Raw genomic sequence first — 26,690 nt, 5'->3', positions numbered from 1 at the left:
ACCAAAGAACGCCATATTGCACATCTCTTACTCCAGACGCAAGTGGAAGCTGCACTATCGAGGTTTCTTCATAATCATTAAGGTGGATACAGTGGGTACGAGCATTTGCATTTTTACTTTATGCAAAAATGTAAGGTTATGTATAAATGTCCAAAGCTTACCTGTTCTTCCAACACATCACACTAGCAGAACTACAAGGATGCTATTGTTCCCTTCAGCCGCAGGGCAAGAATCCAGCCCACTCAAGGGATGAGCTGGCTGTCTCCAGGGGAAGCCACGCAGACCAGTATGCTGCAGTTTCAGGAGGGACCAATCTTTTGGCTCAGCTGGCACAGAAACAGTAATCCACAGCTTCCTCATGAAAGTAAGCATTTAAGCCCGTGAAGCTCCAGCTTATCCAAGGTCAAGAAAACTTATGGAAAAAAAAAATTAAACGAGGTTTAACATTAGAAGACATCGGTGTATGTTCTGCCTAAGTACTGAACCTTCATCTGAATGTTTGCCACAAAACCAAATGCAAGAATCAATTCCAGTTTCAGAATTTTCGTTGTTTGCATTGTTGGACTTTGGTCACAGGTATGGTGCAATCACGGTCAGTTAATATCCAGTGTTAAAACCCTTATTTCACGAAGCTGGATTCACTTACAATGTTGCATCAGTTTTAGCTTCGTGCAACTCTGGTAGAGTTATTCTCATGTAAAACCAGAATAGTAGCAGTAGGAACTGGGCTTATTCTCACCAATCAATTCCTTAAAGACCATTTCTTCCAAGCAAAGCCAGGCCCATGAGTAAAGCTTCCAGAGTCTTCATATAATCAAACTTAGGGTCACAGTTCCTCCCAAGTTTGGCTTCCTGGCTGTCCATCTGCTCTACTTTCTTTCACTCAGCAAAAGTGACACAGAAAAATGAACTAGTCACATCATTAGGCTTCGCTTTCACCTACCTATGCTTCACCGCGATTTCAGACGTCAGCAGCCAGCCATGACAAGAACAAATGCTCTACAGCCAGCCCACCTCGCTCGTCCTCAGCGATGGAAAATGTCACCCGTGCGAGCAGGCCTGCAGGATACTCACGCAGCGGCCTGGCTACGACAGCCAGAGCCCCAGCAAAGCCCCAGTAACAGTCACAGTTTGCCCATACAGCTTACAGCGAGGTGATACAAATCACCGGGACGTATTTCTGAAGAATTGGCTTGTGCTAGTCTCTCTCGGCCTTTTCTTTCAACAGATTATCTTAATTGTTTGCCGTTTGTGTTTTGTCACAAAACTGAGAAAGGCAAAAAGATATTATTTATTGAATGTGCGTGTCTCCAGCAAAATAAGACAGTCAAAGTCTAACACCAATTCAGATCAGTACATGTTTGTGAGTACTAGGTAGGGGAAAAAAAAACCAAACCCCACACCACAAACCCCACACCACACATCTTACACTTACATTTACCTCCCAAGACCCAGGCACACATACTAAAATATCACTTCTACCATACAAATGAAAGGAATGTAAAAAAGCTTTACACTAGCAGCATTCTTCATCCCTCAAACTATCCCTCTTCATCCCTATATATAAATATTTGCGTTAAAGCTTTGAGAGACAAATACAAACTCTTGACCAAATACAAGTAGGCTTAACAAGTAGGTTGGGTTGAAGCTTGTGTTGTCAAGGGGCTCCATCCCGCTGTGTAACCCACCAGTTCCCACCACTGCCCTTTGTCTCTGCCCAGTCCGGAAAAGGTAGGTTCCTTGCAGTTTCACATACACACGTCGCTTTCACGAGCGCTGAGTGTTTAAGATTTCAAATAAAAGGCACTTACAGTAACCTGGTACATAGATGCTTTATTTCTGACATTAATATGGTCTGTATTGTATGTGAGACTGTCTTACATAAAAGAAAAGTTTGTAGTACAACAAAAACTAAGATAAACAAGGCATTTGTTGCACATTATGTCAAACCTTAAAACAAAAATATGGAGTAATATGTATTTAGGTTTCATGCAAGTTTGGCTGCTGCATGTACAATCTACTTACAAACTGAAAGAAATGCAAATGCACGCAACATTCAAAAAGTAATAAAATATGCCTGACATATGAAAGATTAAAACCTTCCTGCTAAAGCAACAAAGTAGGAGTTAACTAAACGATCCAACCAATACCAACACAAATGAATACTACTTACCATAAATCTATGCTTAAACTTGGTATAGGCAGTTTTGGTGATACCGCTTCTACTGAAATATATCATCCAGATTCTAGATATTCATTCTCTCTCAATGTTTATTTCATTTTTTGTGAATTAAATGCTGTCTCCAGCATTAAATGTTGCTGTTGAACCCACTCTGGTAACGCACACCTAAATCTAGTACTGCCAAGAATTCCAATTGCCTCCTCTCAGTTTTCATAGGTGAGGAGGAATCCTGGCATGATGGCTATTTTCTGATCCCCTTGCTTATATAGGATTTCCCCCCCCTTAAAATGTTGATGTCTGAATTAAAAACTGCTAAAAATGTTTATGCCTACTACTATCATAGCCAGGCAAATATTTAATATCAAAAAGCTCCTAAAAAATAAGGATTGTATAAGCTTTGAGATGTTTAAAAAAGTTTAATAACCCATTACCTTCCTTGTGCCGCTCATCACGTTAAAATTCTCCATTAATAAATTATTCTCTACCATCTTTGATATTAAAGTGATAGGAATACTTTCCACACCCTGCATAGTACTGGTTGATCTCATAAAGTTAACTAGAGAACCTGACACCATTTTTGTAATTTTACATACAGTGCATATGATGCTCGCTCTTTCCATCTCTCATAGCAGCAAGCCGATTCTGCCACTATCTGTAGCAGCACACCCGGGAGTGGAGAGGAAGAGTGTTTGAATTATAAATAACTAAAACTACAGTGTACAAGTCTATTTACCTGTCAGTATTTGTTGATAGCACATCGTTATAACTTGCTTGAAAGTAACTACATAAAAATCTCTACACCAAAAGCAAACCAAAACATTCCTTCAAGAAAAAAGACATAAAATAAGTGCAAATACCTAAAATAGGCAACTAAAGCAACTGTTGTGACCTGTATACCTTTAAATAAGGACAAAGATTTTTCATAAATAAAAGAATGTTCTCTTTGCTCTTCAAACATTTAGTAAGTATATAATGGTCAAACTTAAGTGCAGATAACAATTGTTTTGAGATCCAAGGTGCCAAGTTTATTAAAAAAAAAAAAAATTTAAAATGCATTAGTTTTTAGTTCCTATGCAGGACAAAGTACTCCTGGGTCACATACAGGACCCCACCATTCCTTTCTAAATGTATTTAAACAAGGTACAGGAACAGCTGCTGTGTAATACAGGTATACCTTGTAATTATTTTGTAGACCAACATGATTTAAGGGTTATAGTGCAATCTTTATGTAGATGTAACATACAGTATAGATTTGTACACTTCACCGCTGTAATTCTTCTGCTATTCCATACTTTAAATTTGTCCTTTTTTCATTTTAGCTGTTTTAACAGGAAACAACGTTGGCTTCTAGACAACCTGCATACATATAAATATCTACATTTAAGCTTTAAAATGAAAATAAATTATAAAACCAGACTCCTTTCCAATTTACAAAATTTTCCCTGTTCCTACATACTGTACAATACATTCAACAATCATCTCATTTTGAGATTTATGAAGAAAATACTGATGCTTTACACTGAAACCTAATTCACCCCCCTCTGCCTACTTCTAGTACCATTTGCAAATAAATATATTTAACACTGTAGTTAATTTCATTGTTTTGCAGCATACCAAAAAATTAGTAGTGCAACTTTCTCTCCTTCCTTTATACTCCTTTCCATTGTGTTTCTTTATATACTAGAAAAATGCTACATAAGCAAAAGCACATTCAGTCATGTATGTTGCTCATTTGGAAACCAGTAACAACCTATAAATCTACTCTACATTGAAAATGCACTAACAGAAAAAAAGCAATGCAAGTCAAAAGAATAAATATGAAAAACAGACCTAAAACCTGTATGTTGTCAGTACTGCAATGTATTTTACCATTCTTTTCGTATTTTAGGGTGTTATTTTTTTGACATTTAAGAAATTCATTGCAGAACTGTTTGTACTATCCCTTCGTAGAGAATATGAGATCTTCATGTCTGTTCTTTGTCAGTCAAAAGAAGAAAGGAAGCTTTAAGGTAGCTTTAAGGTTTCCCTTGGCAGACTGTCTCAAAGTAAAGACTTAATTCACCAGTATTGTGCTGGAATTGCCTTCAACATTGTGTCAGTTTCAATGGAAAGAGATGGTTGTCAGTTGCAGTGACCATCACAGTATCAAAGCCCTTGAAGTGCTGTTGGTAGCTGTGTATGTGCTCAGATATCTTCTTGCTTGTTCAGTCATGATAAGCTGGTCTTCTGTTTTTCCGTAAACAACGGCTTCCCATTCACAATTTGACTGCATAAAATAAAACTCAGTTAAAAAGATTCTTTTAACTAACTGAAATGTTTGAGCAATTCTCATACAACCTGTCAGAGTAATAATAAATTATCAAAGTCTAGCAATACTGTATTTTACTGAGAAGGATTCAGTTCTACAATACAATACTTAAAACCTGTGACAAAGCTCCCTCTCCACCCCTTAATCCAGCTCCCCAGCAGTGCATCTGTGTTACGCTGTAAGTTCTAACACACAAAATGAAAAACACTCTTAAAAAGAGACCAGTTTGACAATTGATACATAAAAGGAAAGTTAATTAAGTCATCTTCTCTTTGGATATCTTCCCCTTTAAATGTGCTAAGTTCAACAGGCAGAAAAATACATTATTGATAGCTGTCTGGAGACACCAAGGAAGGCAAAATGGTTTGGCAGCTGAAAAAGAATACTGTGAAGGACTTCACTGAACCAAAGTGGCAGCTGTAGAAGAACGGTCAGATGTTTTGGGAATATATTAGAAATGGCAAAGGAATTGGGAATAAAAATAATGAATGGAAGAATAATTGAGACACTGGTGCTGCTTCTTCCATGAAGCAAACCCTGCACGTTTACATGATTTATTGAATCTCAAGCTGGTTTGTAGCAGCTCTAAATTGGACCTGACGCTAGCAGACTGTAGCATAATGAAGAATGCAAGATTCTCTCCCTCCCGCATTGAGCTAGAAACTGATCCAAAGGATCAGTTCCACATCTAGATGCACAGAGAAAATTAGCCATTTGAGTTGCTCTATAAATTTAGCAGGACTTGATTCATGGAAGGGACTCATGGTTAGAGAGGCCACTAAACTGAGAGGGAATTTCTCAGGGGAAAGAGCAAGGAGAAAGATGGTTCAATGAGAATATTTGTGAGGACAGTATGACTAAGCTCCCCTCTTAAGTATTCTTAAGAGCATAGTTCTGGGCCAGATAGATGCATTCACCTTTGCTCCAATTCACAGCAGTTAATTCTTTTTTTGGAACATCACAATTAAATGAGGTTTGGTCTGTCTTCTCATAAGAAAGGATCAGAAAGTAATACTGTTGTCTCTGTACTTAAAAACACATAATCATTAAAGCAATTAAGTGGGACATGGAAGATCAGGTGTCCTGCCCTTTTTTTTTTTCTGTTTTGTTGTTGTTGTGTTTTGGTTGTGTGTGTTCTGTTGTTTGTTTTTTTTTAATTAATACAGAGCTGTAGATATTCTGAGAAGACACAAAAGCTTTATACATTAACTCTCTATGGGGCAAACTGGAACAGGTACCAAGTCGGGTCAAAGAGAATCTCTCCTTAAACTTGGTGGTCAAGACACACACAGAAGAAAAACAAGGTTCCACAGTTTTAACAGTATGGAAAATATACCGATGTACAAGAACAGGCACGTTACAAGAACTAAATTACAATTACAATTACCAAATTGGTAATTACAATTACCAAACAGAACCTGTGAATGAACTCTGCTTAATGCATCCCACTGGGCTTATTATGAAGTAAGCACCAGCCAAATTTGAGAAACTTAGGTGCTATAGAGGTTTAGTTTTCTTACTGCTAGACTTCGGTACCCAAACCCGTTTTGTAGGTCCACCCTATCCTGATTTTTTTTTCCCCACATTTAAATCTTAGAGGCCACTCAGTGAAACATCATGGTTGTATTTAAAGAGCTTAGCTATGAATAAACACTTCGTGGACAAATGACCAACTTACAAGAAATTAGGATCATGGAAACACTGACCAAAGCTAGATCACTGACTTGAAAAATTCTAGACATTAGTACAAGACAGAAACCAAAGAGAAATTCTTTGTTAACCTGCTAACAAAACTAACAGAATTCTTTGCATCCAGACCTGAAGAGCTTTCTCCATTTTGACATTTTTTGAAGCACATGCATTCAGTTTCTTCTTAATTACTGCATTTGCTTTGTTTGCTGGATTTGTGTCCTGGTTTTCTGATGTCAGGTTACATCTGTTGTCATGTATTTCCAACAATGGTATCATTAATAAAGATGTGGTATATGCATTTTCTGACTATTGACAAAAAAGAGGGTAGGGAACAGGAATAATAATTAATAATTAGTATTTAATGTAAAAAAAAAAAAAAAAAAGGTCTTCAACTGCTGTGATCAGAGAAGCCAAAATGTAAACAAAGCAAATACTATCAGAAAGGTCCTAGGAAAGAATCTGAAAAGAAAAAGTAATGAACAGTATATGAAGCACTAGCCTGGTCTGTACCAGGATTCATAGTCAATACTGAGCACAGTAAAACAAGTAGCTGCTAGCATGATTTGAGCATTAGTGAGTAGATGGTTTCCTCCATATAAAGCCACGCTACAGCTGATTACATTTTGTTAAGAACAAGACTTGATAAAGTGGTAAATACAGAACAGTTTTAAAGAAAAAAGTTTGTAATTCATTTCTAGTACAACCCTTGTGAAAGTAAGCACAAGGAGACTGGAATAAAAAAAAAATGAAGATCACATCAGTGTCAGGGGGAGGAACTGCTTTAAGAACTGAAATAAGCACTGGATTGATCATTCCAGAAGAGTTTTATAAAGAAATTAATCCAGCTTCACTATAGCAAAGCAGAAGAAAGGTATATGGCAATTTTAGAGAGCAAAAGTAGATGAGAGTAACAGTGGCATATCTACTTGTTCGCTTACAAAAACATCCCATTAAACTGCATTAAACTACCTTTACATATTTATTCTACCTCGGACCTTACTCCTAACTTATCACCACGCAGACACACAATTTCTACTTAAGGATTGGTACATTTTTCATTTTTAAATCAGATATTACCACTATCTCTCTTGCTAATAGCCAATGTTCCTGTCGCACCAGCATTCCTCACTAAAATGGAGGAAAAGCAATTTTTTCCCAGTTCACTGCCTTTAATATACCACAACACCATAGTGTATCTTGGTTTTAGTTGAATAACCTGAACACCAGTGATGCACAATATACCATGTCATAACAAGACATTACTACGAGAACACCGGGCATTTTGTTTCTGTTTTGAATGGCTGCAGCAGTGCCACTCCTCACAAGACACAGGTGTTCCTGGGGAAGCGGGGAGTTTCCACTAGGTGGCAGAGCACCTAACGCCCAGCAGACAGACACCGAGGCTTGGCACAGAGTCTACAAGGCTTTAAGAAGGGAATTTAGAAAACCAGCTACAATAATCAGAAAGGGGTATGACTTAAGCACCTGTCCTTTTGAAGGACTTTGGCTCCTACCTCTTGAATATAGCTTTATACCTGATCAAGAGTCACAGACATTTACTCTTTCAGAATCAAAAACATACATTAATTTAAGAACCAGATTAGAATAAAGTTTTCCTACAAACTACAAGACTAAAGATTAATCTATTCAATCACTCAATCAGAAAAGTATTGGGCTACTTTTTAAAGGAATAAGGGACCAAAACAGCTCCATCTCTGAACTCCTGATGTCTTGGTTGTTGAGGCAGAAGTATTCAAATTCCTTCAGGCAGAGGAAGCCCACAAACCTCATCTTCTACGTGCTTGATATTTCTAAAAGTATTCCCCTACTATGTGAAGCGGGAAAAGGAAAAACATCCTGCCTAATATGCAATTAGGTATCTTCAGAACATGTCTGCCAGACTGTCAAGCATGCAAAACGGAGGGACAAATGCCACCTTCCTCATTTATTACAGAGAGCTTCAGCATGCCATGTATGCTAAAGTTTATAGTAACCAGCATGGAAGCAGCTTTGCTATAACAGCAAATCTGCAAAGCATTCACATTACCAGTCCTGCTCTGAATGCCTGAAAGGAAGAATTCATGCATGAATTCAAGCCTGATGTTCAAGTATTGCTTAAGTACTTAAAGTAGTATTTCAAACTGAAGGTGATTTTCACTTTCTAGATTTATGAATCTAGCCTCAAATCAATTTATTTTAGTTGACAGAATGAAAGATAGTTCTATATTAATATTGCTGCCAGTGATGCTCTTCAGTAGTTTAATACTTACCTGTACATCTAAACTATTATCTTCTGTGAAGAGCTGGGCACCAACCTCTTCTTTTTCCCATGGATCTAGAACCAGTGATTTTCTGACTTTTTTAGAAGAGTTGTGCTGCAATAAAGATTTTGCAGAGAAAAACTGTAAAATATTATTTAAAAGCAGTTATTTCCTATTTGAAATTATTATTGTAATGTTACCTCCTGCTTGCAGCTTTTATACACAGTGTCATCTTCCTCCTTGAGAAATATATCTGTTCCAGTTTCCTCTTTCAAAACTTCCCTAATGTCTTCCTCCAAGAAGGCAAGTGGTTGTGACTAAGTTAATTAAAATTGGAGAAGAAAATACAGGAAGTTGCTAATTTTTACCATATTCTACTTTCAGCCAACGTAGGCCAGAAAAGAGATCTTGCAAAATATAGCAACAGATAAAAGAATTTAAGCTATAGTAGTTAACAACTACAGATCAACACTCCAAGGCTATGCAGATTTTTTAATTCATTTTACTCCACGTTATTTCTAGCCAGATAAAACACATACATGCACACAGTGCCTCAAAAAATGCAAGGTAGCATTGAAGAAGACATGCTAACTACTTGTTTGCATTTATTAGCAATGGTTAAACACTGACAAAAGGGATAAAAATACTTTATATATACTAAACACATACATAAGCACATATATGTATATATACATGCATACAAACATACTAAAAAACTGTACTATAAAAGTATGGCTGTTGTTGGGAAAGGAATTTATATCAATCAGCACAAATCTTTGAATAAGACATTGATAGTCTTAAGTACAGTACAGAATTTCACAGAAGCCATACAGATGGCTCCTTTGTGTACCAACAGGAGAAGAATTCCCTTAAGCCCTCAAAATTTGATTTTGAACAGGAGGTTAATAGTGGACAGAAACAGGAATGCCAAACCACTCCATTTGCATAGTGAGAGACTGTGAATCTATAGGGTAACACAGATGGTGCCAAGCCCTGTGGCAAAGCCTGAGCTACCTTCTGTGTTTGCAGAAAAGAAGTAGTCAATATATATTGGCTGGAATTTTTTCAGAACTTGAAAAGCATATGTCTACTGAATTCCAAAAGTTATTATGCATTAACATACCTTAGCTAGGCTCAGAAGAGAGCAAAAATTGAATTCATTTGGAACAAACATACAAACAAAAAAAGTAACATTATCCATAGTCAACAAAAAAAAAAGTCTTCTGTGACAGCCAGAAGAATCAGAGGAATCATGAATTGCTACATTAAGATTTTGGTTTTTAGAATGAAGAAAATTGTAGACGTCACTCAAGTATGCCCCAGGAAGGATAAAACACTTCCAAACATCTTCCCATCAAAAAAATTCTCAGAATACTAGCATACTGTGGTAAACATCTAGTTTCAGTCCTAGCACTGTAGAAGAACCAAAACCAGAAAACAACTCAGCTCTTACATAGTCCAGAGGATTCAAAGATACTGCAGTTTTTCAAGTCAAATGCAGAAGTTGCTTAAAATCACTAAGTCAGTCACATTCATCCGCACCAGTTTGCTCTTAATAGATTATCCAGTTGGAGGACCCACGCCCATTTGCTCTCTCACTTACAACTTTTATTTTGAAAAAACAGAATGCTAAAGTATTAAAATTAAAATCTCAGACAACAACGTTACCACCTCTTAATAGGTACAGTGTTAGCAAGGCTACACAAATTTAAAACAACTCACAAATGCGGAACCAATATGTTTAAGATTACTATGGATAAATTATTATGTGTACTGAATACCATTTAAAAAGACAATGCCTCCATACTACACTGAAGGATACTAGTCTAACATACAAAATCTGAAACATTTTCTATTCACATTCTCTAGGATACTATGGAATGTCACTGAAACAACAACATTGTTAGAAAATGCTTTCTAAGATCATGCTGAGGCTTACAGTATCTCAGAAACAAGCGGGCATTTAGACTTTAATGAAGAAGAAAATAAACGATGTCATCACATACCGTAAGTTTGAGGGGACCATACTTTTTTTCCTGAGCAGCCAAAGCATTTTTAAAAGGAGTTGGCGTCCTTGGTGTTGAACCCAAAAGAGATCTTCTGATTGTGGGAGTTCTAAAACTATTCAAGCATAGAAAAGTGTTCATACATGCATTTTAATGTTTTACTTTATCAACAGTAATGTAATAAAATGAATCTAAGAAACATTTTAAAATACCTGAATTTACACAACAGGTATCACCACCATGACTCTGAAAGCATTAAGATCACCATAGCATTACCCCAGCTGTATTAAACTTTAATTGGATTTTGTCCAGTATTTTAAAAAAGGAAAAAAATTTAACTGAGTACAAGTCACTTTCTGTTAAGAACAGGAAGCCAGCTTGTTTGTACACAAGTGTTTAAGTGTTAGGGGTTTTAAAACTCTTTCACAGTATGCATACAGGTAGACTAATTTCTCAATGTTTAGAAAAACTTGTTTTTATTTGAGCAACATCACCAGATGTTTAGTGTAATAATCCTACCCCACATTTTCCTTTTGATCTTTTGGTGTCATTTCCTTGTGTAGAGGAGTCGTAATAAGAACTTTCTGCCCACAGATTGGAGTTGATGTAAATGCAGGATTTTCAAGGTTGAATTGTTCATTTCCAGAGCAAGTGTTGAAAAACTAAGCACAAGAGAGGAAAAAAACCTAAGCAGCCTTAAAGGACACAACTTCATCACTGTACTGAGCAGTAAAAAAAAATTATGTCTATATATCTGAAGGGCTTTTACTGATAAACCCCAATAAACTATTCTTGACTTATACTCCAAGACATTTGCGATATTCATCACTGAAACCTTGATTTTCTCCTTAAAATCCCTACTGTTTAATTAGGTCACAGAGACAATGGGTCTCTATCAACAATTATTTGCATGAGAAAGTGTGAGCTGAGACATAAGTTGCTGTCCCCCTTCCCCCCAGCTAGTCTTCAAAACAGAGGAAATAGGTTATTTAACAATTTCTTTTTAATATATCCACCCTTATGCAGATGTTTTAAGAAGTTTTTGAACATATTTGTTTAGGCTACAATGTATGACTAGGGAAGAAAGTACTTGTAATTTATAATCCACCCACTGCAGTCTTCATAGTTTAGCCATATTTAAAAATAAACCCACCTGCGATGGAGAAAATGGTAGTGTTTTCACTGGTGTATGCTTTAGTGCAACGTTGATGGCATCATTACACAAGCCATCATTCAGTTCATTAACTGGTGATTGCCCAACACGCAATCTCTTTTTCTTTCTTAGGATAGTGGGTGGAGTGCTGAATTTATTTAAATTTGGGGTTGTTGGAAAAACTGCTTCTTCCTCGCCACCGACGCTACTGTGTTTTTTGCCATCAAGCAGAACGCTGACGTTATACTGGCACTCAGCAGCCCCTTCATTGTGTTGAATCCGCATTAGTTTTACTGGAGCTGGCTTGACAGGAGATGCAACGGCCTCTGAAAGCTCAAAACTGGTGACATCGCTCCATGCTACGGGATCCTACGAGGCAAGATGCAAAACACTCAAACACTAGCAGACTTATCCAAGATTATTCCACAATGTCCAAGCCAGTCTAACAGCTCTCTACCTGCAGAAGCCATATAATGAATTATTCTCCCTGTATCTTTCACACAATCCTAAGACACTGAATATTTTAAAACACAATTCTTTTAAAACAAGCAATAAAACAAATCACTCAATATGGGTGAAACTATAGACAAGTACAGAATAAGGTAATTTTAAGAGTATTTTACACATGTTGTGCAAGTTGATGTTCCTAAACAAACATTTTTTAGAATAAATACAGACTTACAGATTCAATAAGCTCTAGTGTCTCTGCAAATTCTGGAATGGTCTGTAGAGAAGATAACATTGTATTTGCTTCCACAGCCAAATACTTAGGTGGTGAACTCTGCTGAACAGATGTGCCGTGGGTCTCATCCATGCTGTAGAACTCACTTGTTTGTTCCCCAAGGCTATTTAGTGTATTAGACACACAATCTTCTGTGACAAAACTTCCAGACCAACAAGGTAAGTTTCCAGCTTGCTAAAAAGTACGAAGAAACATGTTAATCTTATTCAACTTAGAAGATGAAGAGAGTCAATTACGTGACTGCAGGGAGGAAAAAAAAAGTAGTATGTGGAAAGACTAAGAGTAACTATTAATTTTTGCTTTTTCAAACTCTAATTATCTGTTTGCATTAATGCAGCTAGTCTTTTCCTTACATTAACATGCTCAACATACTCAAATTGTGCAAGATTTTTATCTTACCTCTCATTCATATCTTACACATGCTTATAACTTAGGTAATTATGGGTTTTATTGGAAGCCATCTCTGATGCAAGTTTCCTGCGTTCCTTAACATCAGTATATTACAAAGTCATCTTCACTACAGAACACAGGTACATTTTAAGATTAGAAACAGTGTCTAGAATGTGAAATACTTGTTTGATCCGATTTTTTTTTAGCACAGATTCTGCATTGATAGTTTACTTCTAAATGATTATGCCATTTTAGTACACTGCTTAGTACTCAAGAAACAGGTTTTCATTTTCACTGGGAATCTAGAAGCAAAGCAGATTCCACTAGATAAGCAGAACATTGCACTGTTTCAAGAAAATGCCAGGAACAGCTCCACCACAAAAAAAACAGAAGTTCACCTGTAATTAAATTAGTAATCAACATGGTTGGGTTGGTTAGGTGTCTGATGTTGTTCACAGCCCTCTGTTCCTGAGGAAATAAGTCACTGTCATCTGCAAGTTTCCCTCATTCCACTGAAGTACATGTAAATTTTGTACAGTGCAAATTTATATACTGTGTCATGTCCAAATATGGATATTAAGTACTGCAAGCACTCACACAGAAGTTTGATAAAAATATAATCTACAGGATGTTTTGAAATCAAATAGGGCAAAACCTATGTATTTTTCATCTTTCTCTGTTGAACAGACGATGGCTATTGCTGATCTATAAAAGTGAATGGCGGTGATATCAACAAATGTGCTACCTCTTGAAGAGGATTAAAATCCTGGGTCTTAGGAACAACTGCCAAGTTCCATGTCATATTTCTACTGTTTTCACAGTTTAGAAAACTGCACTAAAAATAATTTGCCTCAATTCTAATATATAGACTTTGTTTTACAACCCAACAGCCGTAGGTTTGATTTCTAGAAGGTCGGGTGAAAAAAACACCACACAAAACCAAACATCCATTTCTAAACTGCTGAGGATTAATCTCAATAAAGCATATTCAAATATTTACAAAATTTACAGTCCTTACAGAAGACACTCGTTTTCTTCTGATTTCATTCTCTGCTGACATAAGTAGCAATTCAAGTTCCTTTATTTTCTTTTCTTTATCAGGATCATCATCAATAAATGACTGCTGAAAAATTTAAGAAAGAAGTCATTACTATTTTCCACATCCACCACCTCTCCACAGTAAAGATTCTACATTATAACACAGCTACATGTTTAACAGAAATCCACACATAGCGGGAACAGAGCTATTCAAGCTGTATCATATTTTGCAATACAGTAGTCACTTGCAAGCGAAACAACTCCAGCAATTACCAGGAGATGGATCTGATGTTGAAGTGATATATAAGCTAATATTTTAACAGGTTTGTAATATGGCCTGTAAATGCTCAGTACGCTGTAGCACTTTTTAGCCAAAAGTCACTCAGTTCAATCTTTAATAGAAGCAGCATGTTGGCACCTTGGTACATGTGTTTGTGTTTTCATGGGCTTTCTAGAATTTTGAGTTATTTCTCCTCACTAAGTGTGCAAGAAAGTGTTTCAAATCAGCATTTGCTGACAGAGTGTCTACACAAGCAATCATACCACTACTATCAGAAAAGAAAATTAACTAATTGGTTTTGGTTGGTTGGTTTGTTTTTAACCTCCTTAAAACTTTATATTATTGCTATAAATATAGGTAAGTGAGGATATATGCCATGAGTTTCAAAACTAGTTATACTGCTGAGCTTAGGGGGACTTCAAGGAGCAGAAAGTATCTTATACTTTTCTGTATAGGGCAATCCAGAGTGTCAAAGGCCATAGGAGGCTCTGTTATGATTTGTATTCTTATACTGAAATCAGAGAAGAAAACACAAGATGAAACAGATGACCTGCACAGGGAAACTTAAGGTTAGTTACAGACTTCTGCAGAATACCTCTAACTCATCTAATACAAACAAAACATGTATTATTCCCTGTGTCAGAATAGTTTTTTTACTAATTTCAAATTCACAAAAATTCTTCCAGGAAGTCATATTGCAAACGAAGATCTGCATTCAGTCTGCAACACATGAGAAATTTCACATATATTCTAAGTGAGCCTAAAGGAGCAAAAGAAAATAAATATATCCAATTTTTTTGTTGTTTTTTAAAGTTTCTCAATACTTCAGCATTTAGAATGTTGCAAAAGAGCATCTTCAACTGACTGACAGAAGTTTATCAGTCAGAAAAAACTAAAACCTATTGAGAACAAAAAAGCACAGCCATAAGTGTAAGTCACAATAAGTTATTTGAACTGAGTCTTTCAGATAGGGTTATATTTATCACATATATAAAGTAACAAAATCTTGTCTTTAAATCTCTTGGAAGCTAGGTAATACTAACAGGTCATAATTTTAGCCTAAAGATTTAACTAGTAGACTATGTTTTAAGCCATACTTCTGTCAGAAATAAGCACAACCGTTGTGTTTCTGCGATGTATAAAGACAGCTTCTTTTTTCCTACCTAGAGCTACCAATTAAGCTAGCAAGCCTACTTACAGAGGAACGCTTACATAAATTTAGGTGAATGATAAAGACTTAAAGACATTTTGAAGTTACAGGTTTTTAAACTCTTCATTTTACAGCACAATACACAGTATATTCTCTTCATTTACAATCCACATTAACTATTTACCTGAACTAAGTTGGAAGAAGCTGAAGCATGTTCTAGACAGCTGCCTTCTGGTGAGGCATACTGGTATGCTGGAATCTAAAAAGACATAAATAATTTTATAAACCCTATAGAAAAAGAGGCTATAAAATTATCTCTAGTTTATTGTACATAAACTATTGATTATGGTTTAGAAATCCTAAATTACCATAATATCACAAAAATACTCAACAGATCTTCATTCTTTCAGATTTGTTTCTTGTTCCAAACCAAATAAATTATTTGAAACTGGGAAATACTAATTATTCTGGATTTTGAACTTACATGTGTCTGAACAGGTATGTAAAATTGATTCTGAGTGTGCATGTGTTCCGTAGTCAGACAAGGTTGGGGCTGCAGTTTGGATGAACTAGCTCTTTCAGACTTTATACCATCTTGTAAATATCCTTCCTGTTCCACCTTTCTTCGCATTGTTGAATTCCAGTGATTTTTAATGGAATTATCAGTCCTAAAATGAAAGTGTACAACAGTAACTGGCTTCCATATCTCGAAGTTTAATATATGGCATGGTTTGTACAGTAGGTTAATCCAAAGCCACAAATCCAGAAAGCTCCAGCAGCTTGGACTGAAAGTTCTACTATCAGTGGGGTTTTGGCATAATGACTAGAAAGCTACTCTTTTCAAAACTTCCTTCTACTAAACTTCAAGTCCGCAGGAAATTAAAAGTAGCAAAAGAGAAAGCCTTGGTTCTGGCTATTATCATGGGTAAGAACTTTTTTTTCCTAGATACTTGGAACAACCATGTGTTCTCTGTCACTACATTATTTACCCTCTGCTACAAATTTGCAGAACATGAAGCTAGTGCAAACACCCTACTGTCGCACCAGCATAAGAGCACTGTGGCTAGTGTTTGCCACTGGAAGACATCTCTTCTAAAAAAATGACAGCCTGCATTGCCAGCTCTGAGTTTTACGTGCAGCTTTGTGGAAGAACATCCTTCTACCTCTTGATGCCCTTGATCTTGTAAGGGGAAAGCAGGCATGGCAGAAGACCAGTACCCATTGTCACTCCCCTTGGAAAGAAAACGTCTGCAGTTTGACAAGCAGGCTGAAATCACTTTTAACACTCAATAAGCATTAAGGCCAGAGTAGAGTATGAATGCATTACAGTCTAAAATACTAGCAATATTATCACTAGCCTTAGAGAGAGGTACACAGAAATAAAAATTACTTGAAGCCCCATTCTTCATTTAAGCCCAACTCCAAGAAGTATTCCCCTTTTTCATCCCACTAGTGTTAGACTCTTTACAAATCTTCTAGGTCTATGATCCAATCTTTATCTAAGAGTCTCATCTTGGATTTATTTTCAACAAATAAGCCAGTGAATTAGGAATGCCTCTGTCCTTACAAACTCATCTTCCCTCTCTGAAATTCTATTAAGATGCAATCCGTTCCCTTCCCATTCCTCCAAAGGATTTCCTGTGATTCATGGATTGTGTACTTAATTAAAATGTCAAATTTTTAAACACACATCTCTAAGAACTCATTCTCCCAACCTAACAAGTGCTGACATTCCTTAGGCACAGCTGGACAGTCACCTCCTGAACACACAAACTGAATTCAGAGAGGGACAGCTTGATATTGAATTTCAGTTAACAGTACAAGGTAAAAAATTTATTTCATTAAACTCTTTATACACTAAAATTTTGTTTTCCACAGCATAAAAGTTGGCAATCACACTTTAAACAAAGATAAGAACAAAGCATACAATTCATCCTTAACTTAGAGACTACATGGTAACCAACTAGCTTTGCAACACATGACTCCTCAGCCTGGACTTTTGAAGGTTACTAAGATTCTCTTTTTCAAGTATCCTGTTTAACAAGAAGTATTCCACAAAAATAAATAAAAAAGAATTTCTGAACTTAAATCAGAAAGAAAGTCACCCCCGAATGCATATTAATGAAGGCACTTTAATCTCAAGTCATAGTATGTTAAGGCGTTCTTCCACTATTACTTGCAGTTACTCTTCAGCTCTACTATAGTTTTTTCTAAGTGAACAGGAGGATTTTTGAAGGAACCTGCAGGGTGTTATAGGTCTTTTTATTTAAGAATACATAATCAAATGCAAAAGATCTTAAAAAATTTCAGTATCTATCAAGATAAAGATGTTGTGACATAAGTTTCAGCAGATGCTGACTAACAATTACACTGGAAAGAGTTGTGAGATGACCAGTTTCCATATTCCAATATTTAACACAAATAGAGTTGAAAAGCACCTTCCAGGAAGAAGTTTTGCTATTTCAGCCCATCGGTTTCCCAAACGCTTGTGAGCTTCATAGATTATTCTGTCCTCTTCTTCCGTCCATGAAGACTTTTTTACCTCGGGATTGAGATGGTTATGCCATCTCTCTCTGCATTGCTTGCCTATTCTTCCTTTCAGGTGTTTTGCGATTAGAGACCAGCGCTTTGGACCATACTTCTGAACTAGTTCAATAACCTGGAACACAGATAAAAGCACGTTATAATTCCAAACCCTAATTTTCCTAATCACAGACTGAGAACACTGATAAACTCATATTTTAGAATAGGATTATAATAGTCAACTTGATAAGATACTAGGCCTAAGGAGGCAGAGAGTGACTTGGGGTTTTAAAAATTATTTTTCAAGAAATCAAGAAATTGCTTATTAACTCCAAATTCACTGTGTTTAGAATATAAGTATATACTGACGAAAACATTCATTTGGAAGTTTCCTTTCTGTCACCCATTGCATAAGCTGACATTAGGAAAGACCAAAAAAGAAGCTGGTAAACATGCTTGGTTTGACTTTTTTCAAGAACATATGTATGAGAAAAAACCCACACCTCTACTCCCAACCTTCATCCCATGTCTACGTGTTTTTACGCATTAGAAGCTTTTTCTGAAAAGACTGACGAGAACTGTAAAAAAATAGATTAGGAAGACCATATTCACAAGTTGACAAATACTAGTTTTAAACATCTTAAAACAGTTTTAAACAGTGGGAATGAGCAGTCGATTTGAAATACTGTACGTGAAAGCTATATGCGTACCTCCCTACAGGGCAGTCCAGGTTTTGCAGACAAAAAGCTGCAGTGTGGATTAACAGAGATAGGGAAAAGGAGTCTAAAACACCATTGCTAGCTTCTTTAACAGTAGAGTATGAAATAATTCCCCTTATTCCCAACCCCTTTAAGTCTCGTGGATTTGAGGAACAAAAGATGTAAATGAGACCTTTGATCTTTAGTGCTGCAAAGAGATCTCCTCTACTTGGTAAGCTAGAGTAGTTCAGCTAGCAATCTGAGCAAAGGGAAATGAAATGCTTGAGCAGACCAGATATTCCATCTACTTAAGAGCAGCTGCATTTTTTTTTCTTCTCACACAGCATAATGTAATGTAATTATCTATGTCACAAGATGCATCAGACATCATCTTTTTGAGGATGAAACCTAAGTAGTAGTACACATTCTTAGCAGTCATATGCCAATTTTATTACAGTAAAAGAGTACAGTATCAATTAGTTTTTATTACCCTCTGATCTTCTTCTTTCGTCCAGGGACCTTTAATCAATTCTGGGTTTAGTACCTTCTGCCATCGATGCTGGCACTGGAAATCTGAACGATTCTGAAATAGTTTTAGAAGACCAATGTAGCTGTTAAACTCTTGAATACACGAAACTGTAAATATTAGCTAGCCAGAATTATCAGCTTATTTCTAATTATAAGACTTTCAGACCTTTGTTCTAAGTATAATAGTTAAATTCTCCCTTATTATTTCTTCTTCCCTTTACTTATAAAAACTCTTCTCCAGTAAAAACAGCCTTGCACAAAGCTCTAATTACTTCAGTGCTCTTTCTTGATAATCAAATTCAGAACTTACTCTTCTTTAAAGAAAAATTTAGAATTATTTTTGTCCTCATTACTCCACACCTTCTCTGAACTTTATGTGATTGACATGCTTTTGACCCTATCTATAACCTATATCAGGAAAGAAATTTTTAAAGGAAGTACTTTTTCTTTCAAATAAAAGAATAAACTTTTTTTTAAGTCTTAAATGAATATATTCTCAGGTCTTTACTAGAGTGTTAAGGAAAACAGATTTATATCAAGTTTAGCTAACACATACTAATTAAACAACATTGCTTTTTCTGCTCAGGACAGATGGTGCTTTTCTGTAGCTCCACTAAGGATCTTTTGAAATATTGTTCCCAGTTATGAAAGAGACGTAAGCTTTCACTTAGCCTCTTAAAAACTGTCTGTAGGAAAGTTTGGGACTCTTGGTTCGGTCCAATCCTTAGGAATAGGCAGATAAGAGCCTGCCCCAGCACAGCACAGCACAGTGCCTTTTGTAACACTGGGACAAGATGATTTACTCTCTTCAGTGCAAGCTGCTGGATAGCAAGTACCAATTTCACGGTTTTGCTGGGCTTGTCTACCAAGTAAAGGCGTTACCACGTTAAGATGAAGTTAAACAAGAAGCAGTCTGCAAGACCAGAAAAAACACCCAAAACACTGTTATTTGATCACAGTACCTTCAAGTGAATCACAAGTAGACACCGTATGATTAAAAGCACACTAAAGTTTGTTACAAAACATGATCATTTCCTGGTGGAGACAAGCTGTAAAAGACAGACTCAATACAGGAGACAGCTGTTCCCATTTTTGATGAGAGAAAAATTTTGAAATTGTGGACTTTTAGTGTTTTTTACCTTCCAAGATATTTCTCAAATCATGACATATTTGGGGGAGAAGAGCAAGACAGATGACAGGATGAAATGATCAAATCATTTCAGGTCTGCCTTAACCCCAATAAATTGAAAGACAACACAAGCTGTGTTCCCGCTCTTGAGAGTCACCTTTAAGCCACCTTCACTTTTTGGGGCAGAATAGAGGGAAGGTTTACTTGTGCCCAGCCCAATAGTGAAATGGGGTTCTGAAAACATGGCAGTTTGAGTGCCTTTACATACCAGTAATTCAAGATACACTTCGTTTCCCTAGCAAAAGACCATCAGTAACAAGGTAAGTGCTAATTATGCCAGCCTCTATTATCTGGCTTTGTAATTTGAACACTGCAATAGGTCGCCCAGAGAGGCTGTAGAGTCTCCATCTATGGAGAAATTCAAAACCCAACTGGACACTGTCCTGGGCAGCCTGCTCCAGCTGACCTTGCTTGAGCAGGGGGCTCGGGCTAGATGATCTCGAGAGGTTCCTTCCAACATCAACAATTCAGCAATGGGCAACCTGATCCTCCATGCATGTTTCCAATGATAACTAGGGAGCCTTTTTTCAACCTCACTTGGGCCCAGCTGAACAATAGCTTTCTGTCTCCAGAAGCATTTGTTTTCAGCTGGAGAACTTTTTATTAAACTAAACTGTGAGATCTGTTAAATGCAAGTCCATACTACACCTGCAGATCAGTATCACCAAACATTGTATTTTTAAACAGTTTAATATAAAACCTTTCTGATATTATCTCTTTCTCCTCTGCCATTCACTCATTTCACTGCTGTTTGGAAGGGGATAATGTACATGTAAGGAATAGTGATTTGCCTATGCACTCCTTAAATTTAGAAGCTTTGAGTTTGTTCCCTGATATTTATACTTTGCCATCTGGGCGGGGGGGGGGAATCAGAAGCACAACAGTTGCACAAATATGATGAGAACAATGAAAAGTTACAGTTGTTCAACATTTAGAATTCACATCTATTTTTACCTAGTTACACAGGAATTTCATACAACCATATCATTCCACTCAATATTATAAGAACCACAAAGGCGGGGGGGTGTAATTTTTTTTATTTTTAACATTTGAATATTCAATACCACTTCTAAGTAGTGATTTCAGCCTTAGATTCTAGCCATGTTTTTATAGTAGGCGTTTTATAACATTTAATCAGAAGAGAAACAAACATCAATTCTAGTTGTAAATATTTTCCACCAGTGCAGCTCATACAGCTGAGGAGTTATTTAATGTTTGAACCAACAGCTCCTTTACTCATTCCACCTGACCACTGGAACAGAACAAGAAATGTCAAGTGTCAGTAGGAAACTTCCAAGAAACCCGCTAAGGTTCCATTCGTAGCTACTGAAGATATCATTGGGTGGAAAGATTTACATATGTTAAGAAAGCAGACATCACTGAAAAAAAAAAAAAAAAAAAGAACAAAAAAAAAACCAAACCAAAACCCCCACCAAAACAAAACAAAAAAACCCATCCCCCTTTTCCTAAGGTGTTTAAGAAATTGATCCTGCTCCTTTCAAGCAATCTTTCAGAAGCAACCCACTCTCCTAACTGCTTCAGAAGCAATCTGTGAACTGTAGATGTAACAACCACAAGTGATGCAAACAACAGGAAGCAGGAATATATTCCATCATGAAAACAAACAGCAAATGTGGACAGAAGGCATCAATTATTTTTTATCATTTCAAACCATCACTTGAGCCCCATCCTGAGCTAATAAGGTCCTCCAAGGTCTGAGCTAGATCTCAAGTCCGATTTACAAACATCCTTTAAAATATTTTTTACTATTATGTGTTTCGTGATTTCTATTTCACCTCATTTCCAAACTACACATATGACCAAAGTAAATAAATATTAAAAGGGAACTTAACTGAAACAAAGATTCAACTTACTTGTAGATGACTAGCAATGAAAGCCCAATCATCTGTACCATTTTGCTCCACCAGCTTCTTTAGCCTTTCATCCTGTTAAGACATAATCTCAGCCAATAAATGTTACATGCTAACCCAATACAATACTAAATAATAACAAATTTCATGTGCTACCGATATCATATAGGAATGAAAGTAAAGCCAAAAAAAAGTATTACCTCATCACGTGTCCATTTCACCCTGTTACATATCTTCTTCAAACCTTTTTGCTGTGGTACTTCATAGTCATGGTCCACATATTGAAGGTCATCTTCTTCCTCACTGCCGAGTACAACAGAAGAGTGAAGAAGATAGAAAGAGAGTTTAAAATAACTCCGAATAACTTATTTTTTCTAACTACTTGTAGCTTTTTTCCAATCTGTACATATTGTTCTAAAATGACATATGGAATTTGCATGAACATAAGATCTGCCTCCAGCAGTGGCCTATATTCACCATGTCAAAGGAACAGAATTAATTTTAAAGCCACATACTGGGATATGGTCAGATAATTCGTTCCAAGTCAAGACTTAAATTTGAAGCAAAAAGCTATTGTTTAAGATCATGTTTTTGTAACACATTTATGAATCTTTATTTTACACAAATGAGCTTATAAGATAAAGTGGTTTACTAGTCTGCAAAATACATTCATGTTCCACCTCCATAACTCAAACAACAAACACAAGAGTGCCAAATAATTTAGCACCAACTTGAGATTTTAAGTGGGCTCCTGCCTTGAATAAAAGCGTTGCCTCAACGTTACAGGAATTAGACACAAATCTTTGAAGCCAGAAATATTCCAGCACGAAATAACTACCGTGTCAGTGCTGACCCTCTAAGTTAAGAGCCAGAAGGGCAGGAAGCCAGGTAGCCTCTGTGACTCCATGCAGATCACACTCCATCTACTGGAGAAATGCATACTTCACAGCCTTGATAAACAAAGCCTTACAAACAAGCAGCACAGGGAAATGTTTCATGGAAATACCACTTAAACTTGTATGTCAGTGACTCATGTTAGACAGCATAAATTCAAACACATGTGGAAACCTAGGCCTAACAAGATGAGCAGTTCCTCTGCATTAGTTATAGCAAAGACACAAAGCAGGGACTCCCATCCAAATACACAGCTTTAATTAAAAGCAGTTTCATACGGCAATCTTAATTTTTCTCCATTTTATTATCAGTATAAAGCACAATACAAATACCATAAATTCATGTTCAAAACTAAATTTATTAGTTCTGCTCAGCCTGAAAATTACTTCCATTTGTTAACCAAAGGTAAAAAAAAAAAATCCTTTCCCAGTAATGGAATTAACCTGTGCTGGCGTCCTAAGAACTGATTAGATGGCAGATCTCTACATTATTTTCCAGAACATGCAATTCACCCACACAGCATGCTGATCAACCATATATGTATATTTGTTATTTCCCACGAAGTGAGTATGTTCTCTGTGGCTAACACGAATATATGGTCATTCAAAAAGAGCGCTACTTACTTGAAAGCATTACTACAAGATAGCATGCACCCAGGTCTTGCAGACCCAGTGTATTTAACATTGCTTCTACATCCTACACCACATCTGGATTTGCCCTACTTCGCTTCATGATGCGGTAGAAATAGTTAGTAACACATAAACATATTAAAACTGTGTGCAGGCAGTGAAACACAAAGCAGTAAGGTTGCTAAAAGGTCAACGGCAAGTTCTTCACAGTACTTCCACAGGTTCTCGACAAACTTCAGGAGCATATCTTGGTATTATAATCCTATTTCATATCAAGCAAGCTGTACAATTTACTTATAACTAAAATTTGACCTTGTGGTTAAGCTGTTTGTCAACACCATCTCCTTACCCACTGCACAGCAAACGAGTTCAAGAACAGAGTCTTCAGTTATGTGAAAAGTCATGGGGATTTTAAAAAAGAGGAAGGGCTCCACGTACACGGCAGTGACGCTGACAAGACAGCCAGTAACAACGTGGGGTCCCCGCCGGCAGTGGCAGTTAAGAACCCTGCACCTGGAGGTCTCCAGCAGCATGCGTATCCCACAGCCAAACCAGCACGGCCGATGGCCGCCTCCGTGCGCTTACGGGCGCAAGGGCCAGCCGAGCGGGCACTAAGCTCTCTTGCACCTTGATTCCACGTGAATAACTGTTTCGTCTTTGGTCTTGCTGAGAATAGTGCACCAGTAGATTATAAACTAAATATACATGAATGGTTGGGACTACTAACGTAAGCTTTCGATTAAAAAGAAAATATTTTCAAACACGTGGGGTTGTTACATTTGATGTGTTCATTTGGCAATTCTTTTGCAGTTACGATACTGTGCCACAATACTGCACGGAAGCGGAACATGGCCACCAAATTTCATAAAATAAGAAATCTGGAACAATAAAGTATTTCACAAGTTCTGTGCTAGCTGTCTTTGCAATTCTGAGTTGAGAACCATTAAAGGAAAAAATTAAGTTTCCAAATACAAAAACCAGGAGCAGTTTAACAAAATCAAACTTGATTCCATTTGCTGCAAAACAATTATACTTTCTCCTTACTCCACACCCCGATAAACAATCTTGAAGTCATCTTTACATAAACTCATAACTAGAATGATTTAGTTTTGGAGATATCATAACACACTGACACAGTATTCTTCTAGGGCTACTGATCTCTAACCAAACGTTCCTTTGCTATCCACAACCAGCTGTATTTTCAATGATGACATCAAAGCGCTCCATAGCCATGAGAGATAACACAAGCTAAAGCTTTGCAAAGACGAAAGAGATGAATGTCTCAAACTACAAAATGCAGATTCAGAGTAACAAGAAACATTCTCTCTGAGCTGATTCTTGCAGATAGCCAAGTATAGACAGCTCCAGCAGTCAGCCTCTGCAAGCAAAGCCCCTTTATGAATCTTTGTTCCTTACACAACTAGAACCCCAAAGAACTGCATTCTTGCTTTAGTTGCAGTATTGCAGAAAGAGATTAACTTATGAACTCTTTTCATGTCAAAGGAAAATGCAGAAGCAGTTTTAACCTCTGTAACTGTGAAGCCACTCGCAGTTCCATAAGTATGCAGCCTGGGTAAACCCCTGGTGCCATCGGTAACTCACACATTAGTATTAGTCACTGAGTATCCTTTCCTTTCTCAAGCCTAATCCTTCGTTTACATTTCTTTATCACTTTTCAGAAACTGATTTTCTATTTAGAACAAGAATAATTATGGCAATAAAACAGTTCTCCAAGACCCACCTTCTGAATACAAAGCAAAGACACACCCATTTTCATATCAATAAAACAAAAGATGTATCAAAACCATCTGGGGCTGCTGCTGAAGCTCTTGAGGAAAGCATTCTCTCTCTCAGGAAGACTTCAGGCTAGATTATGACATCCTCAGTCAAAGAACATGCCAAATCAGAGAAAGTAGGAACATTCAAGATATTGGAAGAATCAGCAGGCCTGAACACTAACTTTAACTGAACAGCCCCAAACCTTACATCAAGGCTGTTCCAAAGCCACTCGGGAGGAGAAAAGCAGGAAGTATCACTCCAGCAGAAGGAAAGTAACCAGCAGGAAAAGCTACTGCGGAGACAACGTAGTCGTTACTGACAGGCTGAGTGACCACAGAAAAGCAAAGCTAAGGAGTTGCCTAGGTAAGCCACAACAAAGATGGTCTGAGCGAGAGCAGAGAAGTGAGAGCAGCCTCTAAGCGAGAGGCGAGATTTATACCCGAAAGCTGGTGCTCGTAAGCCGGAGGGAAGACAGATACCTGCGCGGGTGCCGGGCGAGGGAGGAATCAGAGGGCGGAGGGAGGGAGGCGGGCAGTGACACCCGAGGCCGGGGAGGTGGAAGGAGGCCGAGGGCAGCGCCAGCAGGGCTCGGCGGGGGGGTGAGGGGCGGCAGGGACGGGGCGGGGCGGGACGGCGGCGGCACCTGGCAGGGATCCCGGGGCGCGGGGGGGTACCTGGGCGGCGGCCTGGAAGGCAGCGGCGGCCCGGGAGGGGGCAGGGGGCAGACGGCGCAGAGATCCCCTGGCCGGGCCCGCAGCCACACTCACCTGCGCGGTCTCTTCGCCATCCTCGGGGCGCAGCATAGGGGGGGCCGCCACGGCAGCGGGCGCAGCGCGGAGCCCCCGAGCCCCCGCCCGGGCTCCTTCTCTCACAGCCGGGCGGCGCGGCAGGGCGGGCGGGGGACGGAGAGGGGCACTGGCGGCACAGGAAGGCTGGAGGCGGGCAGGGCTCCTTCGACGGCCCCCTCCTCCCCGCGGAGCTTCGCGGTATCCACAGCGCCCCGGCGGCCGCCCTCAGCCCCGGCCCGGCCCGGCACCCGCCGCGTCAGGCATGGCTCGGCCCGGCCCCTGCCCGCAAGGACGGAGCGCGCAGCGGCCCCTCTCTCGCCCGGCTGCGCCTCCCCCGCCTCCTGTCAGAGCTTCTGCGGGCTCCGGCGGCGCCTTCCCGCCCCGGGCTGCTGCCCTGCCCCGCCCCGCCCGTCCCCCGCTGCCGGCCGGCCCCCGGCCCCCGCCGCCCGGGCTGCGCCGCCGCCACCGCGCTCGCGGCGGGCTCGGTCGGTGCCGCCGAATCTCGCGCCCAGCCTCCTTCCAGAGCCACCGTTTGAATCTGCGCAGGCGGACTGCCGCCCCATTGGCCGCCGCCACCGAACGCGACCCG

The 26,690-nt window shown here is 38.4% G+C and overlaps 1 protein-coding gene across 5 annotated transcripts; it reads right to left on the bottom strand.

Annotated features, from left to right (window-relative positions):
* Positions 1 to 1,824: 1,824 nt before the first annotated feature.
* Positions 1,825 to 26,495, bottom strand: MYBL1 (MYB proto-oncogene like 1). 5 transcript variants are annotated; one of them, XM_087752073.1, is made up of 16 exons: positions 26,081 to 26,495; positions 22,212 to 22,314; positions 22,015 to 22,086; positions 18,914 to 19,006; positions 17,641 to 17,861; positions 15,687 to 15,870; positions 15,387 to 15,461; positions 13,753 to 13,857; positions 12,285 to 12,518; positions 11,603 to 11,971; positions 10,969 to 11,111; positions 10,450 to 10,564; positions 8,644 to 8,760; positions 8,453 to 8,557; positions 6,309 to 6,488; positions 1,825 to 4,448 (listed from the first exon to the last, which is right to left on the bottom strand). In XM_087752073.1, exons 1-16 carry the CDS (start codon positions 26,098 to 26,100, stop codon positions 4,320 to 4,322), a joined length of 2,265 nt encoding a protein of 754 aa, XP_087608199.1. In that variant the 5' UTR covers positions 26,101 to 26,495; the 3' UTR covers positions 1,825 to 4,319. The 5 variants fall into 5 exon arrangements, with proteins under 5 accessions (XP_087608199.1, XP_087608202.1, XP_087608216.1 ...); XM_087752076.1 differs by having other exon boundaries at positions 13,753 to 13,854; XM_087752090.1 differs by lacking the exon at positions 6,309 to 6,488.
* Positions 26,496 to 26,690: the final 195 nt, after the last annotated feature.

The sequence above is a fragment of the Nipponia nippon genome, unplaced genomic scaffold, assembly GCF_047370975.1.
Source record: "Nipponia nippon isolate SJK-2023a ecotype South Korea unplaced genomic scaffold, ASM4737097v1 scaffold_1, whole genome shotgun sequence".
Taxonomy (NCBI): Eukaryota; Metazoa; Chordata; class Aves; order Pelecaniformes; family Threskiornithidae; genus Nipponia; species Nipponia nippon.
The sequence above is the reverse complement of the archived record's forward strand: the minus strand, read 5'-3'. Positions and strand labels throughout refer to the sequence as shown.

Excerpts from the sequence above, each read along its gene's own strand:
- MYBL1 (XM_087752073.1), bottom strand. The coding sequence starts at position 26,100 with ATGGCGAAGAGACCGCGCAG. Across the intron at positions 10,565-10,968 it reads GATCAAAAGGAAAATGTGGG|TTTTAGAACTCCCACAATCA; the intron begins GTAGGATTATTA and ends ATGCTTGAATAG. Across the intron at positions 8,761-10,449 it reads ATGGTCCCCTCAAACTTACG|TCACAACCACTTGCCTTCTT; the intron begins GTATGTGATGAC and ends TAATTAACTTAG.